Source organism: Ananas comosus, linkage group 10 (genome assembly GCF_001540865.1).
Source record: "Ananas comosus cultivar F153 linkage group 10, ASM154086v1, whole genome shotgun sequence".
Classification (NCBI taxonomy): domain Eukaryota; kingdom Viridiplantae; phylum Streptophyta; class Magnoliopsida; order Poales; family Bromeliaceae; genus Ananas; species Ananas comosus.
In genome coordinates this window covers 10,276,859-10,296,788 of record NC_033630.1, presented here as the reverse complement: position 1 = coordinate 10,296,788, position 19,930 = coordinate 10,276,859, and the positions used below count along the sequence as shown (strand labels likewise).

Sequence of the window (19,930 nt, the reverse complement as noted above, 5' to 3'; positions counted from 1 at the left end):
GGTGGAGCTGGGCAGGATGTGGAAGAAGCACGTTTGACGGCGGTATACGAAGCTGCACAGAGGACTTTCACAACGTCCTTCATTAATCCGCCAAAAACTGTGCTCATACGATGTACATTCCGAACATCACCTTCTCACGACGCCGTCAAAATCCGCATAATTCATAGGATACGGTAACTCTCATTTTGCCCAAGGTTTTGTGATATCTTTCGCTCATCGCGCCGCCAAGATCAGAAACACGGATATTCATGTTAATGTTTTTAGCACTCACAATATCTGGCCTACCCAAGAGATACATGTAGCAGAATCGGATCCATTCTCAAGATTTTCCAGTGTTCGCGGAGCAATGATGTGTAGCAAACCACAAAATTCAAGAAATCTGTACTGCATTTTATAATCCTTGACAATAACATAATTCGCGTTTATTCAGTACCAGGCATGCAAGATAGTGTTCACAGACAACGGTTAAAATCTCGAAGTCAGTCGATACCCAGCCTTGCAATACTGCCACTCCATCAGTGTTTAGCTTCATCTCAAGCACCGAAGCTATTGTCGCTAGGAGTGATTGATAACTCAACACCGGACAGGATGTCTTGAAACATACTGACCCCCGTCGGAATCACTAGGTGACCTGCTCTCATGTAAAAATTCCCTGATCAGGCTCCAAACATAACCAAAGTTTGCTCCGGGAAATCACAAATCTGATGAGATGTTCCTGTCACAAATCAGAATCCTGAAACCCGGCACACAATAATAAACTGAGCCACCCCAACATCCCGCTCACTCAATGCAGTGTTCGACGAATACATTGACCGTCGATTAGATGGAACATGCCTGTAAACTCGACGTGGTGGTCAGAGCCCGTTTCGATTTCACACCTGGCAATCCCGGACTTACGACGGACTTTGACAGTTCAGTTGCTTCACTTTGCCTTTTATCCACAGGCTTTCCTTTCCCGCTTGCCTTCCCAGTGTCCGTTTCCTAGCCAACACTTCAAAACAAAGGTCTCCCAATCTGGCTCGTCCTCTCAGATTCATCACCGGCGGGCAATTACTCACTCCTCCCCTTCCATCTTCCGATTGTGCTCAACGCGGCCTCTTAGTTGAGGGCGCGCTGTGCTTGCTAACCGCGACCACCCCACAGCCATAAAGAACCACAACACGATAACCACGAGTACATTTTCGAAGACTGCGGACGGCCCTATGTAAACAATAGATAAATATCATAATGAACATAAGACCACTAATTTTTAGTGATTCCATAACACTTTAGCAAATGTGATAATAATATACTAGATTAATCCTAGAGGCCACATAACTAAAGAACTCCATGACAGATCAATGCATAAAACACATAAACCAACATTTCAAAAAATAAGAAAAATAGATTTTATGAAGAAACATGGCTAAAAACAACCAAACACTCTTTGTAAATGAAATAATGCTTGAAAATGTTGACTAACCTAAACATATTAAGGCAAGATCAGGTGGAAAAATAGAAAGAATAACAACATCTATCTGAGATCAATCTCCAAAAATCAAAATAAAGAAAAATACGGACTATATGATAATAAAGAAACCAACAATCCAAGAATCATACCAAAATCAAGTTTGAAATTGAGGAAGATTTGAAGGTCAAAAGCACCTAGAATGTTAGAACTCTGGGGAGGAGTAAAGAAAGCACGATTGAGAAGTAAAAAGAAAGAACCGCAAAAGCCTTAGTATCGGTCGGGCGGAGGGACGGTCCTGCTCTCCTGAGACCGTCTCCGAAACCAGAAATTTCAAACAAATTTCAACAACCTGCCACCGAAAAATCAAAGAAAAGAAATGTAAGGTAATTTCTAATATGTAATCATCCCAAATAATCTATTTTCCATCCCAAAAAAACTTTAATAAAAATTTTTCATAAATGGAATTTTGAAAATCATTTCAGGGATATTCAAAATTTCAAAAGTTTTTAAACGCGAAAATCAATAGAGAATTCTTGATACATATAAAATAAAATCCCACCACATCCATGCAAGATCTTAGAAACAAATGTATCAATTTATCATCATATTTTGTTAAAGAAATGAAAATAAATATTTCTCAAAAATTTTGAAATAACATATTATGATTAATTGAGTTATGCACATTCGTACTGAACAGGAGTGCTCTTTGAGCATCTTTATATAACAAATCACTACAACAAAAACGGCATATGCGACACTTTTAAGTGTCGGTACACGGTCCAGAAAAAGTGTTGCTGGCTAATTACCGGGAGGCACTTTTAAAAGTGTTGCTAATGGGGGCGTGCTAAGGTATATAGTGCACTGTTTTAAGAGTGTCGGTATAACTTAAAAAAAAGTGCTACTAATATACCCGACACTTATTTAAGGCTTTTAGGCAGCACATAAAAGATATACAAAATAATATATAGCAACGACCTTTTTTTAAAATTTCAGCAGACACTTTATAGCTTGTCCCATTTTTAAAAAAATATCTATTTTTTCTTGATGATCACAGGTTTTTAAATGTAATACCCCTCCAGTATAATTATCATCAAACATATCTTTAATTTTTATTCACTTGATTTGATTAACAAAGAAGCATATAAAAAGAAGTTGTATCATACTAATAATTGAATATCCAAAATGTCTTCAAAGTACTATTCTATATATCTTTAAATGAGTATTAGCACTAAATCACAGTACCAACAATTTCTCACTTTTAACGCCAAGAGAAAGAGAATAAAAAAAAAACTAATAATATCATATCAGAATCCAGTCTCCAGTGAGCTCGGCAATTAATGTTGAACCTACAAATCAACAATACTGAATTAGATAAAAGATTAGCAAAACAATCTTTTAAACATAACAATCAATTAAAATAAGTTAATTTTTACCTGAAGGCACGAGATTATTGATGCATATTACGAGCGCGTAGAAAATGCGTCTGTAAACTAAACGAATAAATTTCTAGATTAGATAATCATTTCATCTAAAAAAAGACGATTAATCCACAATGGCAAAGACATTTTTAAAAGGTGACAGATTATCAGACCAAAATGCATTAATACATTCATCTCCATTTCTGTATTCAAGAGTAATTAAGATGGTGAGCTCCAATCTAATTGCACTTAATAATTTACCACAACTCATGAAGCATATGGCACCAATAAAAAGAGAACAACAAAAGAGCCAAAAATCTAGGACACATTGTATCATTTAATATTGTATCACTTTATCCAATTAAGGGTAGAGAAGTGCCTACAGAATTAAGCTTAATGTGCTACTAGCTTTACAATGATCCAAAACATCGTTTGTATGTCTTACTACATATTGTATATTCACAACATGATTAAGCTTAAAATCATCATTTAAATATTTAATGAAATCATTTAGTCCTTATTTTTTTAGATCAATATTCCAAACTTCATGCACTTTGAAGACAAGCAAAAAAGAATCATACTGATTATTGAAGAATCTCACAGTAATAATATCAACCTATCACTTTGATTGGTAAATCCTGAATGAAAGTACCAGATCAGATACGTAAAAAGTAATTGAACTAATAATGTTAGTAGAGAGTATGGGATCTCTTAAACTTACCAGCTCAGTTGTCCACACATGGCCATCAGACCATTCCAAAGGAATGGCTTTTGATGGATCCCAAGAACTGATATTCGAGTCATCGCCAACGAGAAGAAACCGTTGACCAAATAGGCATTCCTTGTGAAGAACAAATTTCACGTGCGACGTCTTTAGAGGAACTGCGATATAGCAGGGTTAGGCTAAACATTGTTATTGAACTAGAATGATGGTATCTCAAGCACAGAAAAGAAAAGAGTCATCCATATAGCTTACTTCCTATCAGAGTCGAAGCATCTGCAGCGTCCTCATCAGCCTGCATTCATTCAATAATTCAAACAACATGTAGTTCCACAAATAAACCCCTTGTCAATAAAGAACTTTTGAGGAACGAAGAAAGAAATGGCTAAGAACAAAGAGTAGCAATTCTCACGTTTCTCACACCATAAGCTAACGTTGTAATAGAGAATGGAGAAGCAAAGATGAAACTAGTTACTGATATAAACTCTGCAGCAGCTCCAGAACATAGATAAAGATCCAACAAATAAGCAAATAAGGCCCACTTAAAGAGAGGAACTTGCTTGGATGAAGCAATTGATGAAAACCAATAGAACAATCCTATCACGGTCGGCACTGTTTAGTCACCATAGCTTAGTAGTAAGAATACACAGCAATGGTATTAACTAGATGATTGATTACTCTCGTTGTGAATGTTCTTTTATCATCTCTTCTAATCCATAGCCTAGAACTAATCAGTCAACTTCATGTAAAACAAGGACCTTCCAACTATAACATTGAGTGATAGAGAGCAGTGGGCATGTTAAAGTAGAGATAGGAGGTGCAGGCAAGTGGGTGTGACATGAGGGCCTCTTAGAGCAGGAATTTCATGTGCACAAGAACCTTTCTGCATTCCAAAACTCTGACATTTTGAAGACCAGAGATGAACAGATTACTTATAAGCCTCAGTTACTTATAAAACTCTGACATTGCTTTGTATTCTTACTACTAAGCTATGAACACTATTAATTGCTTGATGATGTTGTCTGTGAAATGCTATTATAAGAAGTAAGAAGTATTTTATCAAGTTCTAAACTTATCTCTACAGTAGATATAGAAGCTCGAAATTACTGCTGCTTATTTTGGAACACAAAACTACAACCTGCTTACTACTACAGCAAAACTGTCCAAGCTTTTTAAATTAAGGAACATATTATTAAAGATAACTGTAATCAAAAGCAAAAGCATTAAGAAGAACGGGCACTAGCTTCTCTACCTTGCATTAAGAAAAACTGTCCAACTCATTAAGTGGCTCCAAAAGACTCAAAACAAATATTGATTCGCATGTGACGCATGTCAACATACAACAACACCACTCATTGCGTGTGGTATTGTTTTCTGAACACTCTCTAGTGATAGTCTACACCTATCTTCTTCTTCTGTCCTCAAGTAGGAATTATGGCTTCAGTGAGCTAAACCTGAACCATAATCCCACACGCAAACTATTACGCAAGTTGGATCAATTTCCAAGTTTTGGATCAATTTCAAAATGGAGTTCAACTTCTCCTCTTTGCAGAGATCGACCATAAGATTTGTTGTTTCCAAGTTTAGCTGATATTCAAAGTTTGAAGATTATGCAAAAACACGACCATGATGACAGTGATGATCAATCAAATTTGAAGTATTTTAATGTCCTACATATTTAGCAATAAGAAAAATTCATATTTAGTATAACATACAGAAGAGGAATTACTAAACTAACCTTGGGAACTCTATACCAACAAAGCTGACCACGTCTTGTATGAGAATTGTCCATAATATCATCAAGTACAAGGAAATATGCTTGAAGCTGCAAATTACAGTTGTAAAGGGATAAGAATTGAACCATGAGGATGACTATATAAAATATATCATATTTTCTAAAGAAGAGTTCAATAAGAAAGAAAACGCTCTTTACCCATTCAATGCACCAACCAATTAAGGGCACACCCAAGAAAGATTTCATCTTCAGTGACCTCAACACCGGCTTTTAACAACTTGTAGCTATCAATCACTGATAGTCCACGGTTTAGTTTCCCTACCAGTAGTCATATCTGTCAAGTCAGGGACTGCTTAAACATATGCATTTCATCATTTCCTCAGAAATAGAGAATTCTCTAACCTCCAGGCACATTGTAGTCCAACATCTGTATCAAAATGAAGTTATAAGAACATTAAATAGGGTCAAACTGTAATTATTAAGAAAGAAAAAAAATTGGAAGTATCAAATTCTCTATACTTCAAATAACATAGTAGCTCTACACTATATATATATATAGAGTTGAGCTAGAATACTCTCGAGAGTAAACGAGTCTGTTTACTCTCGAGTTGTTTTCGATGATAGAGCTTCCGAATTGACGATCGGCTCCGTTGAACATGATTTATACCACTTGAAGTGTTTAGAAATCAAATTTCAAATCTTTTCGACATCATTTGCCTAATGATCAAAGGGTTTCAAAATTTGTAATTTTAATGGTGGATAAGAGACGTTTTCTCGTTTAACGGTGTAAAGATATCCAAATTAATTGAATTTTTGTTAGAAAATTCTTTAAACTATTTAAAACAAGATCTATACTCTTGATCTTGATTACAAGACTCCTATCATCATTTTTTAAAGAATATTCATTTTCAGCCATTCATTTTTCTGTTCACTAGATGGATATAAAACAATATCGAAAGTGCGTGAAATCTGATTTCTAGATAGTTTAAATGGTTTAGATCATATTTAACGGAGCCGATCGTCAATTTGGAAGCTCTATCATCGAAAACAACTCGAGAGTAAACGGGCTAGTTTACTCTCGAGAGTAAACTAGCTCAACTCTATATATATATATATATATATATTGAGCTATTATACTACTAAAAGTATATGAAAAGTATTTATTATCAACTTTTCTACTAACTCCCACTAAACTCTAGGCGTCTAATGATAAAAAATTGATAGCAAACATTATTTCTTTACTATAAAAAATATTCTAGCCTCTCTCTCTCTCTCTCTCTATATATATATATATATATATATAATTTGACTATAGGATAAATCTAGTTGAAATTAATTAATAAATTACTTCTTTTCATTATCTTTTTTTCCCTTGAACTATCAAAGAGTGTATTATTATAAATTTAAATTTAATACTTTCTCCATTTGAACTCGCAATTTTTAACACCGACCGTTCATAGAGCAAATGACAAAAAATTTGATAGTCAGTATCTGATGTCTCAAATTTAAAATTTAGTTATTCATATTTCTAGCTAAGTTATTTCTAAAAAAATAAACGAAGCTGCGAATAGCATACTACCTTTCTCTCTCTAAAAAAAAAAATTGTAATTTTAACGACCCTATTGTTAAAATTCGATTAATCAAATGATATTGTATAGCATCCGTTTTCCATCACACCATGATTGTTACCACAACAAAAGCTATACGTAAAAGAAGATTTATAAATGACAAATATATATATATATATATATATATATATATATATATATATATATATATATATATTGCACGCATGGAATTAATTAAACAAAGAACTACAATTGCATACCATAATCTTTGCTCCATTGAGTGAAATAAGGAAAGAGAGCTTGCGAATAGTCGACAAAACCTCGCCCCTTCGCCACCGTCGCCGGCCGCGGGCTCCTCCTCGTAATCTCCCGTAGATTACCGGAGACGAACGACGGCGGCGGCCCCTCGATCCCTTGCTCCCTAAAAGCCTGTCTGATCCTCTTAGTTTTCAACCATGCAATTATGTAACAAAATAGAACCGAAGTGCAAAACCCTACGATGGCCAAAGTGAGCATCATAATGCCTACTCCTTTCTTTTTTTCACCTTCATTTTTCTCTTCACTGTTGCCGCTTTATATATATATATATATATATATATATATATATATATATATATATATATATATATAGTTACATGAGTAGGACTTGTGTGCTATTAGAAGCGCGGAGGTCTCGATGCACTGTAAGCGCGGTGGTTATTAAAGGGACAAAGAAAAAAAACCCTAAATTCTACCTAAGACTAACTTTTGAATGGTGATAGCAGCATTTGTCAACCTACCAACTTAGCCGAAGTTAAAAATGCACTGTAAACTCATAGCAACAAGACAAAGCATTGTCCCTTTAATAACCACCACTCCTCCCTCCAAACCGGATCTAATCCGTCCTTCTCTTTTTCTTTTTCTTTTTCTTTTTCTTTTCTTTTTGTCGGGGGAGTAAATTAAAGAGAATCCGATTCATTATACCACAATCTACTACCAGATCACTAAAATTGCACAACCAACGCAAATGTTTGTCCCAGCAAGGAGATCGAGCATCTAGAAACGCAGAATCTACATTAAACCCCTCAAATTTGACCAAAAGACACTAAGATCTTGGAATCGGAGGGGTGATCCAGCCCCAAACCCTAGATCACGCCGAATCGACGGAAGATCGAGGCAATGCGGGGGGAGGATGCACGCACGTACCCGATCGATCCATTGGCGCGACTCGTCAGTGAAGTCGAAGGCGGGGTCGTCGAGGAGCTCCGCCTTGACGACGGAAGATGTTTCGCGGAGAGGAGATCGACACGAGATGAGAGAGAATGCCGCAGGGAGGACATGGTCAGAGCTCGCCATGGGAGATCACGGGAGAGAGCTTGCCATGGTAAGAGTTCGCCATGGTGAGGTTTGAGGGTTGAGAAGGGATTGGGGCTTTGGGGGAGATGATGATCTGTTGAGGCAGGGGAGTGTTTTTTTTTTTTTTTTTTTTTTTTTTTGGTAATTGGGTTGGACTTTTAATTAGGTTTTTTACAATGGGATGGGTGGGTGGGTGGGTGGGTGGGTTGAGCAGGAGTAAGATTGGGCTTTATATTTGGGCCGGGCCTTAGGTGGATTTTTGTTAGAAGGTTTTAGACATAACTGGGACACTTACACAAAAGTGTCCCAGAAATGTGTCCCTATATCTCAGTTTTGTTGTAGTGTAAATATTTATAACAATTAGTAAAACCTTTAAAAGAGTCAAGAGTCTCTAATATTGAATTTAAAAGTTTAAGAATCAAACTAAAACTTGGTTAGAAGTTCAAAGTACAAGGGTAGTTTTTTTCCTATCTTCCATACAAATAAAATTATATTATAATTATAATACTTTTAAAAGTAGATATAGACGTTTACTTCTACCTCATATTTTATAATGAAGCAGCCAAGTTAACAATCGACGCTACGCTGTTAAACTTGATCTGAACTATTTATGTAAATCTTTTCCGAACTGTATTTCTTAATTTTTGAAGCATTAATTGATTAGTATTCATTCAAGTAACCTTTAAAAATAATAATTTCAATGGTTACTACAAAATGAAGTTTTAGACCACTTGATTAGTACTTTGTAAATTATGCCGTCGAATTATAAAATTCGATTCCTGCAAAGATCTATCTAAATAGTCTTAATTGTGTCTGCCAAAATTTATGATCAACAACGATGTCCTTCATTATAAGTAAGTAAAGGACCCTACTCACCTTTTAAAGCCTAGTTTGGAAACGGATGGCCTAAAAAGTATAAACACTATTTTTTCGTGCTGTGACGCTTTTAAAAAAAATTTCTCAAGTAATATAAAATTGATGACTATGATTTATGATAAAAGAATAGTATCAGATATATCCTTACAAAATTTTAAAAATATCTAATATATTTTTGGTTGACCAAAATATTCTTATTTAATTTTAAAATTTTCTTCAAATATTTTTAAATTCTTAGCATTTACTTAGACTTTATTTGGTTGGGGTAATAAATAAGAATTACTTAGAATAAATTTAAATTTTTTGAGCGGTAATAGAGAAGTAAATAAGCAAAATCCCCCGTGATAAAAATCACTACCATTGCAGGAGCATGGAGTAGTTTTCTTTTTTGCTTTAATCCTTGGTAACTTCCATTCTCCGCATAAAACAATCAAATTCCGTCCCCTTCCCTCTCCCACATGCTCGCATGCGGATGTCCGCACCATCTGAATCTTTATGCGACCTCTCCCTGCTCCCTCCTCTTCCCCCCCTCACCTCTTATTGTTATTACACCTCCACCCCTCTCCATCTCCTTCTCTCTCTCTCGCTAGAGTCAAAGGGGGAGAGAGAGAGAGAGGAGAAGCGTTTTAGCTGCGAGGGGGTTAATTGCGAGATCTGGGCATTGTGGTCCGGATCGAAATGGTGGGAGCTTTAAATATGAAACCCTAGAGCTTCGGCGGTTTCGATCGCGCTGCTCTTGAGGGGAATTGATTGTGGGGGTTCGAAGTTAGGGTAAGGGTTAGGGCTTTTGTTCCCTTCGGGGGTTGGAGATGGAGGAGAGTAAGATGGGGAGTGAGGGAACGTTCCGTGCGATCCTCGCCATTTTGCAGTGGTGGGGATTTAACGTCACCGTAATCATTATGAACAAGTGGATCTTCCAGGTTTAGTTTAATTAATTTATTTATGTATACCTTTCGTCCATTCTTTTATTTTTTTCCTTTTTTTTTTTTTTGAAGAAAAAAGTTATGATTTTACCCTTTTTTCCTTAAATTGGATGATCTGTTTCCTAGATGCATCATTGACTTCGCCAATTAGGTTATCTGGGTTTGGATTGTTCAATTTTTGTTTTTTGATGATGATCTGATTATGAAATTGGTCAATGTATTTTGTTCTTTTTCTTTTCTTTTTTTTTTTTTGGTGAAAAAAGGTTTTCTTCTTCTTTTTTTTTTTCAGCCTATCAAATATGAATGGATTTGCCAAAAAAAAGAAAAGAACAAAAATGTTTGTTTTTCAGCTTTTTTTTTATTTGAACAATAATTGAACAAATTTGGCTCATCTTTCAAATGATACTAATATTTTTTATAATTGGTGTGCTGGGACTTAGGCGAAAGGTTAATAGCAGGGTTTTGAGCTACCCATTTGAGTCATAATTCGTAGATTTCTAACATTTTGCTACTGAATAATTAGTGCAGTTAAATTTTGAAAAAAAAACATAATAAATCCATACAACAGTTCTATCCCGCATCTGATATTAGGCTGATCAATTCTACCTGAAACTTGAATTATTGTTTTTAAAATTACTCGTAACCTGTCATAGTCTTTGAGCCACCACAACTTGAGTCACTTAATGTCGGCGACAGTAAATTTGTTCGCAAAACACTGGGTTGGTTGATGCCTTTGATGTTCATTTCTATCGATCAATGCAAATCGTGCAATTCTACTTGTTGAGTAAGAATGAATCAGGAAGTGCCCGTGGAATCATTTGTTACAATTCATAGGAGTACATTGCGGGGAAATTATTATTGCCAATTGATTTCTTATTGATTTTGGTGTCATGAAAAAAATCTAAATGAAACTCTTTCTCAATTGCTTCATTATGAAAAGCAAGTTGAAAATTTTATGATTTCGCATCATTAAAATTTGAAGTCTAATTGTTTCTTTTTGTTTGGTAAACATTTTAGCATGTTCTATCTCAAATTTTATGGCTTCGTTTACTTGATTTGTATTCCATATAATGAGGATCTTTGTGATAAATTGAGGAAGAAACTCTTAAAGGGAAAAGAAGCCTTAGTGTACCAATCCTAGGAGCATAAATGAAATTAGAAACAGACCTATGATTAGTAATATGATGTAAACAAGTAATTGTGATAACAGTGATGGTAGCGTACTTAATAAAACTTTCCATGCCATATGATTTGTGATCAGAGTTGTTTACACTTTTCTATTGTGTAATGATATTAGTAAATCTGAATTTTTTGTTGGTAAGCCACATTGAACTTGGTCAATTTTCCTATAGCAGTCTTGACTAACTTCAATGTATCTACTCTGTCAATTACAATATCTGCCCTCGTAATCTCTCCAAACTTTTCAGATAGTTAGAAAGAGAATTTTCCATTAGACTATTATATCTTGTTACGGTAATCACGGTGATCATTAGAGGAAACTTTGAATGCAGAAACTAGACTTCAAGTTTCCTCTCACAGTGTCATGTGTTCACTTCATATGCTCTTCTATTGGAGCTTATGTTGTTATCAAAGTGCTCAAATTGAAGCCACTAATTGAGGTCGATCCTGAGGACCGTTGGAGAAGGATTTTTCCCATGTCTTTTGTGTTCTGCATCAACATTGTTTTGGGAAACGTGAGCTTGCGCTACATTCCAGTCTCCTTCATGCAGACAATTAAATCATTCACTCCAGCAACAACAGGTTTTCATGGCTTCATTTCCAGGCATTTTTCTTTGGCTAAATTGTATGAAACTCCACCTTATTAGTTTTGCACATTTTATGTTGCCCCATGAATATTGAATCATACATTTTACCCTATTCGCAAAAGAGCAAATTGATTGCTTGAAAGGCTCTAATATATGAGTTCAATATTTCACGGGGTGAAGTTATCATCACTATTATTATAAGGGGTTTTCCTGCAATTTAGCCTTCTACCTGCTTGGTTCTTTCCATTGAGTCTAGGGTCTATTCTGACTTGTTACTTTCAAAAACAGTTGTTCTTCAGTGGTTAGTGTGGAGAAAATATTTCGAGTGGCGCATATGGGCTTCTTTGGTACCGATTGTTGGGGGAATTCTTCTAACCTCTATAACAGAGCTCAGCTTCAATCTCTTTGGTTTTTGTGCTGCACTATTTGGCTGCTTGGCGACATCTACAAAGACTATTCTAGCAGAGTCACTTCTTCATGGTTATAAATTTGACAGGTAGCAAATCTTTTCTTTTGATTTTTGATAAATGATCACTTTCTCTCTGTTTAGCAGTGAGGATGATGTTGGCATGTTACTTTTATGCGCACTTTCTCTGGACATTGATCGTAATTTCCTATTTTGTTTTATCGAGCAATAGTAATAATTTTTCATTCTTTCTTTTCTAGTCCTTGAAAAGGAGCTATTTTGCTGTCACGCAAAATTAATTCAATCGTGATATGATGCATCATATAAGTCCAAATGTTGCAATAGCTTTTTCTGGAGTATCCAACTTTAGTTTGATTTTTATGTACTTTCTGTGTCGCTTGTTTGTCAAATGGATTCACATGGAAAATTTTTATTTATTGTTCTTAGGATAAAATTAACAATTCTAATTATGTTTGCTTGTAAATCAACAAAACTAGAAGCAGAGACTTGTTTTATTTGCAAAATTTTCATCTAATAAAACTTGGTGGCTTTTCTTACAAAAAAATTTGTCCGAGTAGGTTAGATAATAAATTCCAGTTAAATCTGTCTTTTTTGGCTTTCTTCGCTAAGACGAATCTAATTTTTCCTCTCTTTTCCAGTATTAACACAGTATACTACATGGCACCCTTTGCAACCATGATACTCGCTGTGCCAGCCGTATTATTGGAAGGAAACGGAGTCACCAACTGGTTCTACACATATGATTCTGTTTTTTCATCACTATTCATCATTTTCAGCTCAGGGGTGTTGGCATTTTGTCTCAACTTCTCCATCTTTTATGTCATACACTCAACGACTGCCGTCACCTTCAATGTCGCGGGCAACCTCAAAGTGAGTTCATTTTCAACGCTTGAATTGCAAAAATGCCACAATAAAATTTAGCATGTGACAATCATGTAGCTCATTAAGGATTTAATTTGGTCAATGTCATAGTAAAATGTACGGACAGTTCCGGTACTGTCCTGATAAAGTGACAGCAATTTCATCCCTAACTGTCAAAAGACCATTTTTAGCCCTGTTTCAGGTAACCTAATAAGCAATCAATCTTATGGTGGAAGGGATTAGCGGTCAATTTACCAAAAAGATTTAGATCGTTTCGATCTTCAGGGATGGAATTGCTGCCCTATATAAGAAAGTTGAAGAAATAAAGTGTTGGATTTCCACAATATTTTGATTCTAATCCTTGCGAACAACTAAAGAACATTCTCCTGTGGTAAAGTGTTACGATCTAAGCAATGGGGTATCTCAAAAATGAAATCTGGCTGATACCTTTAGGGACTTACCTAATACCTTCTTTACAATTCTCACCAATTTCTTCAATATGTTATGTAGGTTGCGGTAGCAATATTGGTGTCATGGCTTATTTTCCGGAACCCAATATCCGGTATGAATGCTATTGGATGCACGGTGACTCTTGTGGGATGCACTTTCTACGGCTACGTAAGGCACCTCTTATCGCAGCAGTCTTCATCTTCTTCTTCCGTTCCCGGAACTCCAAGGACTCCCCGTACTCCTCGCACTCCTAGGAGCCCGGCAGAGATGATCCCTCTCGTAAGCGATAAGCTAGAAAAGGTTTAGCTTTACACTGATCAATGTGTTCGTGGAACATCTGAACAAAATATTTGCTGAAGCGACGAAGAAAATATCAAAAGGTCCTTTGCAGTTTTCGGTCCTTTAAAGCGCAGCGGGTTGCAACACGAGGAACGGTTGAATTTTCGAAGTTCGAATGTAGTTAATCCAATAGATCAGAAAGGAGAGAGATTGGTGTTTCTTGTTTTGTTAGTGTGTGTATCTTGGCTTTTTGTTTCTGTTTAGTACAAAATATGTTAGACGATATTTTTTTACATGTTTATGCTGATTATTATTACTTATGTAACTGATTTGCTTCTATTTAATACGAAACGTTACATGATGTTTTTCACATGTTTTGTTGTAGATTACCTAATGAAATAGAACCCCAGCGGATTTTGTTTTTTCTTTTTTGCATGTTTTCCATTTATTGGTTGTTTTAGTCACGTAGTTAATTAGATAACTCGTACTTTGTGTTGGATAGTGCTCAAAATAAAAAAGAAATAATTTTGGCTATAATCCTAATATTGTAGGGGAGGAAGGCAACTGGATGGTCACATATTTCAAAATTTATAATCCAGAAAATAATTGGAAGGCGAATTTTGTGTACATAAATACAAAATGGAATTAGAAGAAAGAAGGTGGAGTACTCCTCAGAAGAGTTGGTGACAGCGAAAGATAGGTTTTAAAGTTTTCTTTAATTTTTTTTTTTCTATGTACAAAATTTTCAGGGAAATTCTTAAGACTTGATACAATGGCAGCAACAACACGTTAGGAGAATCATAAAAGGGCCATCCAAAATCCTTTAAAGATGAGAAATAAAATTACATGACTCCATTAACCCAATCTATATATACAATTCTATTAAAGGACGAACCCTCAACCGGCCCTCCGTAATTTTGAAACTATAGGTTCCTCAAAACATAGTTTTTGTTTATTTTTTTCTAGCATTTTTTTTTTTTTTACTGTGGAGCCCTCATGATACTATCTATGCAATTCCATTAAAATATGAACCGTCAACCAGGCTCTCTGTAATTTTGAGACTATGGATTTCACAAAACAAAATTTTTTCTCTCCTAAACCTTTTTTTTTTTTGTGGGGCCCTCCTATCTATACAATTCTATTAAAGGGCGAATCTCAGACAGACTCTCTAAAATTTCGGAACTATGGATCCCACAAAATATAGTTTTTTCTCTTTTAGTTCATATATATATATATATATATTTTGAGGCTCTTAAGGTACTATCTACACAATTTCATTCAAAAGTGAAATCTTAATCGGGCTCTTCATAATTTCAGAACTATGGGCCCCACAAAATATAATTTTTTTATCTCCTAGCTTTTTTTTTTTTTTGGTGGGGCGCTCATTGTACTATATCATTTCACTCTCTCTCTTATTTCTACACCTATCCTTTTTTGTTGATGTACGAAATTTTTTTATTCTCTCTCAAATCTTCCAAAGATCCTACACTATTCCAATCACATCTCTCCTCTCTCTCCTTTTCTTTTTCTCTCTCTCCCCCTCCCCTTTCTCTCTCTTTCTTTCTCAGCCGCCTCTTCGCCGATCTCTAAATAAATCGGCAATCTATCCTGAGCTCAAACGGTGGAGGAACCTTTCGAATTTGCGATGAGATCTTGTGATTTCCTCTTCAATCGACAACTTTTTGATAGAATCAGAGCGATTGGAGGTATTTTCTTAACTGATTTGAAGAGTTTTCATGTGGATTCAACAATTTTTCAGCTAATGTTTTCAATCCATGGACACACCAAACTCGGCAAACTCTCTGATGTACTTCACTATTTTTTAAGATAATTTATTGTGTTTTTCGTATTATATCATCTCGTGATCTATCGGAGGAGGAAGCAATATCACAAATCCTCCCCGATGGATATATAAAACCAGATTAAAGAGAAAAAGAAAAGAACACAATATTTTTCATATGGAAAAGTTTGTATATTAATTTTTTCTAAACTGGAGTGACTTTATAAGAGCAAGTGAAACCCCTATTTATAATCTTCAGGCTTATAAGAAGATAAGAACAAAATAATATCTTTATCCTTATCCAAATTGGATCTATTCTTATCCAATTTGTTTGACTAATTTTAATCTTTTGAAACCACCTCGATCCCCATCCTAACCGAAGTAGTTAGAACGGTCTCCGCCTTATATCTACTAAAACCACCTCGATCCTTATTCTAACCGAAGTAGTTCGAACGGCCTCTGCCTTATCTGCAATGGTTGAAACTTATCCGGAATGTTTGATCTTCTCGGATCATGGCTCCCTGATTTTGACTAGATCTAGAACTATAAGTAAGTAAACTGAGTTTTCCTAGTTTTTCTTGTGAACCACTTAGCGGCACTTGGTTTTGACCTTTTTGTCTAACACGGAAGGATTCACGTTCACCTTTGCGTGCCATTGTGATTTTACGTTCCAGAATAGTATCCTCAGCTAGTGGCTCTTCATATTCTACCAAAGTTCTTCCACAGTTGGCAGCATTTCTCCGGGCTCATCGTACAGCATTGATGGCTCGAAGGATTCTAGGTTTTCAACATTGATGACCGTGTATATTTTCATGTATGCGAACAACTCCAATTGATAAGATTTCTCACCAATTTTGCTTAGAATCTTGAAAGGTATATAGCGAATGGGTTTAAGTTTCCTACCATCACCTTTCAAGCGCTCTTTGTTGAGATGGAGCCAGACGAGATCACCCTCTCGAAAGTTGCCTTAGCTCGATGTCGATCATGTCGTTCTTTATACTTCTACTGAGATTTTTGTAGTTGTTGCTCCACCTCGCTATGCATTTTCTGAACGCTCTCCAAGAAGCAATGCCGGCCTTTGCAATTTCATTTTTCTTCTTGGTGGTTTGCGGTTGCTCGACCATGAATACCAAGTCGAATGGGCTTGTTGGTAAGTAACCCAAGCACACCTCAAAAGGAGTCTGGCCAGTGAAACTGTGTATAGCTCGATTGAACACGAACTGCAAGTATGGAAGGCTCTCGTACCAAGTCTTGAGATGTCGAGCGTTATATCCTTACAGCAAATGTACAACTATACGGTTGACCACTTCTGTTTGACCATCGATTTGAGAATGGAAGGCCGTGCTCTGTTGTAGCTTTGTATCCATCATGGATCACAAAGATCGCCAAAAGTTGCTTAAAAAATGGCTGTCATAGTCAGACACAATCAAAGTTGGTAGTCCAAAATGTGTCCAAACATGTTGGAAGAACAACCGCGCTGCTTCCTCACCGGTGATTGTCTTCTTGCACAGCATCGGTACTATCATCTTAATTAGAGAATCGATTGACCACTATGTAAAGGTAGTCGTGACTCCGTCGGATTTTCGGGAGGCCTCCTAAGAAGTCCATGGAGATATTTTTCCAAGGACGAGTCGGCACCGGAAGAGGGGTATAGAGGCCCATCTTTCGATTAGCAGGCTTAGATACATAACACAAGACACATCCCTTCACAAATCTTGCCGCATCGTTTTGCACGTGAGGCTAATAGACATAGCGCTGAAGATTTTTCAAGGTTTTGTTCACCCCGAAGTGATCTGCCATCTTCCAGGTATGAGCTTCTCGGATCCATCGTTCGAATGGGCTTCCACATCTTCATTGTTGAGTTGAATTTCTTATTCTCCCTGAATTTAATCTTCTTAATAAGAAACTTCTCCTTTAATTTTTGCTAGCATTATTCATGCTTCTCGTACTGTCTTTATCACTGAAATTTTTTCAATCAACAACAGATCTATTGCTTAAAAAATATATGAAAGAACTATTTTGTCGTTACTAAATTCTTTCTCATAATTTCTATTCTCCACCACATTCCATAAATCTTGGAATTCTAAAAATTATTGAACAGTGATTATTTATCGCTTAAAATTCGTTCCATTGAACATTGATAAGCTAGGTTGAAGAAATCAATCCAAATTCATAACAGAACTCAAAGAATTTAAAAATTAAATTTCAAACATGTAACTTTTAATACGATGATGTTTTTATCTTATTGTTGAGAGATCTCGCCAAGTTCTTCGTACTTCGGCTTGCTTGCCTACCCTCCCTTACTACATGGTCAAATCTTCTTTGATTTTTTTCATGATCTCTTCTAGCACGTTTTTTTCATCAAGTTTCACAGCCACCTACTCTTAGGTGTTGTATGAAGGCCAACTCCTTCAAGACAATTCTTTTGCTTCAGTTTTACTTGAGCGACACCGATCAGTTACGAGCTATCTGGCTTTGACGTAGCGTAACTCTGATGCCGTTCGAGTCTGATTAGCTCTTCATAACTCTATGATCTCAGCTCCGTCGTCGTCTAGCGCTTCCTAGCACTAATACCAAATGTTGGAAACATGATTTGCTTTGATACCGACTTTATAATCTAGAATCAAATACTAAAATAAAATAATATTAAAAAAGACAATGGGAGAGCAAGATGACTAAATATATAAAATAATAGAAAAACTTTGAGTACTACCCTTGTAGTTTTGCACTTTCTCACCTTAATATCTTATGGTTTAAAATATATTATTTTAGTATCTTGTGATTTCGTTTTTTTCTTCTATTATCCGCTTCATTAATTTTTCCGTTATATCAATAATAAAGTGAAAACCACAGGATATCAAAATAAAAATTTGGTAAACCACAAGATACTAAAGTGGATATTCAATAAAGCATAGGTACGGTATCTAAAGTTTTTTGGTATATGATTTAACGGAGAGTTAAGAGAGATATTGACAGAAAGGAAAAAATAAAATCATAAATTATACACTTTAAACTAATAAAATTCATCTAATCTAAATTATCGATAATTTTTCTCTCTGATAGAATTTTAAGTTAAACTCTAATTAAATTTGTATTATGATTTCCAACATAAAGCACAAAATTACAAAGCTTACAAAAAGATGGGTACTAGAGCAGTCACCTCGCGCTGGGCCAGCTTGAGATCAGCTCGAAAATAATTTAAAATAATTTAGGCCCGCCCGTGTTTGGCTCGAAATTAAAACAAGCTGGTTAGTCCTGCTCGTTTTCAATTTGAAATAAATTCGAGCCCAGCTCAAAATTATTTCCAGCCAGCTTTAGTTAAATTTTAATAAAAAATTCATATTAATTATAATTAGTATTATTATTAATTTATTTTTATTGAGCTGAAAAAAGTGAGTTTGCTGCTAGTTTTTTGAGCAAAGAGCCGAGTTTGAAGAAATTTCAAATCGGGTATGAGATGACTTGCCAACAGTGAACTGGATTGACATTCCTTGTGGCACTGCACCCATAGAAAAAGTGGAACATGTCTGCCGAAAAAGGAAAAAAAAAAATTATATCCAATTTTAAGTTATTTTTCTAAAATAATAATTTATAATGTTATGTTACGTCGAAGCTTCAAATTTTTATGTTCATTCTCTCTCTACTTTAAATTTCACAATTAAATAATTTTGAGTTAAGTAAATGAAATATTAAATATATTAATAATTTTATCAAATTTAAAATCGGTATTTATGTTCTAGTCCATAAAAGTAGATCAGTAAAGATTTGTAACAAATAAAATATTTAAATTTAATAAAAAAAAAATTTGTAGGTAAAAATGTATGGATACCCCCTCAACTGTAGGCCGTTCTTAAACAAACCCAAATTTAGTTTTTTGATTAAGACCCCTCAACTATGTTTTTTTTTTTTTTTTTTTTTTTTTTTGAGCTTAAATTTATGCTCAATAAGATTTAAAATTATTGTTTTTATAACTTAAAGATAGTATAAGTTATTGAATTTGATGAAAATATCATTTAGTTTAAAAAAAATCTTTTTTTTTTTGGAACTAAAGTGTTTTGAAGTCCAAACATGTAACTCATCCCATAAATAAATAAATGAATAAAAATTAAAAATGAGTGGAAGTGAAACAAGTTTGAAACAGACAACAAAATAAAATAATAGAGACACGCCCGGTGGGACTCGAACCCACAATCGCCTGATTAGAAGTCCGACGCCTTATCCATTAGGCCACGGGCGCAAATTTACCAATGTTCGGTTTTTTTTTTCAATTTTATATTTAATAAAGGGTAAATTGAATGTAATAATAGTTCTCAAACTATGGCACTGGTGACACCTCCGTCC

General features: G+C 35.2%; 2 protein-coding genes and 1 non-coding gene across 14 annotated transcripts in view; 1 reads left to right on the top strand and 2 right to left on the bottom strand.

Annotated features, from left to right (window-relative positions):
- The window catches only part of LOC109716361, a 90,064-nt gene continuing 73,242 nt past the window's right edge, over positions 3,109-19,930 (bottom strand). The window contains exons 1-7 of one of the 12 annotated variants that reach the window (XR_002217908.1): positions 8,078-8,378; positions 7,153-7,321; positions 5,523-5,751; positions 5,328-5,414; positions 4,842-5,043; positions 3,845-3,884; positions 3,109-3,750 (exon numbers count right to left, since the gene is read on the bottom strand). Coding sequence is in view for 10 of the 12 variants with exons in the window: in XM_020241749.1 (XP_020097338.1) it covers positions 3,488-3,750; positions 3,845-3,884; positions 7,153-7,321; positions 8,078-8,211 (606 nt within the window). In the remaining 2 variants the exon portion in view is untranslated. Of the gene's footprint in view, positions 3,751-3,844; positions 3,885-4,841; positions 5,044-5,321; positions 5,415-5,522; positions 5,752-7,152; positions 7,322-8,077; positions 8,379-19,930 lie in introns of those variants that run through there. The other 11 variants (XM_020241757.1, XM_020241755.1, XM_020241754.1 and 8 more) reach the window with 11 other exon arrangements.
- Positions 9,628-14,181, top strand: LOC109716360 (UDP-galactose transporter 1). The gene is made up of 5 exons (XM_020241747.1): positions 9,628-10,023; positions 11,538-11,787; positions 12,081-12,288; positions 12,858-13,089; positions 13,591-14,181. Exons 1-5 carry the CDS (start codon positions 9,913-9,915, stop codon positions 13,834-13,836), a joined length of 1,047 nt encoding a protein of 348 aa, XP_020097336.1. The 5' UTR covers positions 9,628-9,912; the 3' UTR covers positions 13,837-14,181.
- Positions 19,754-19,826, bottom strand: TRNAR-UCU. The gene has a single exon. It is a non-coding gene; the product is annotated as a tRNA-Arg (tRNA).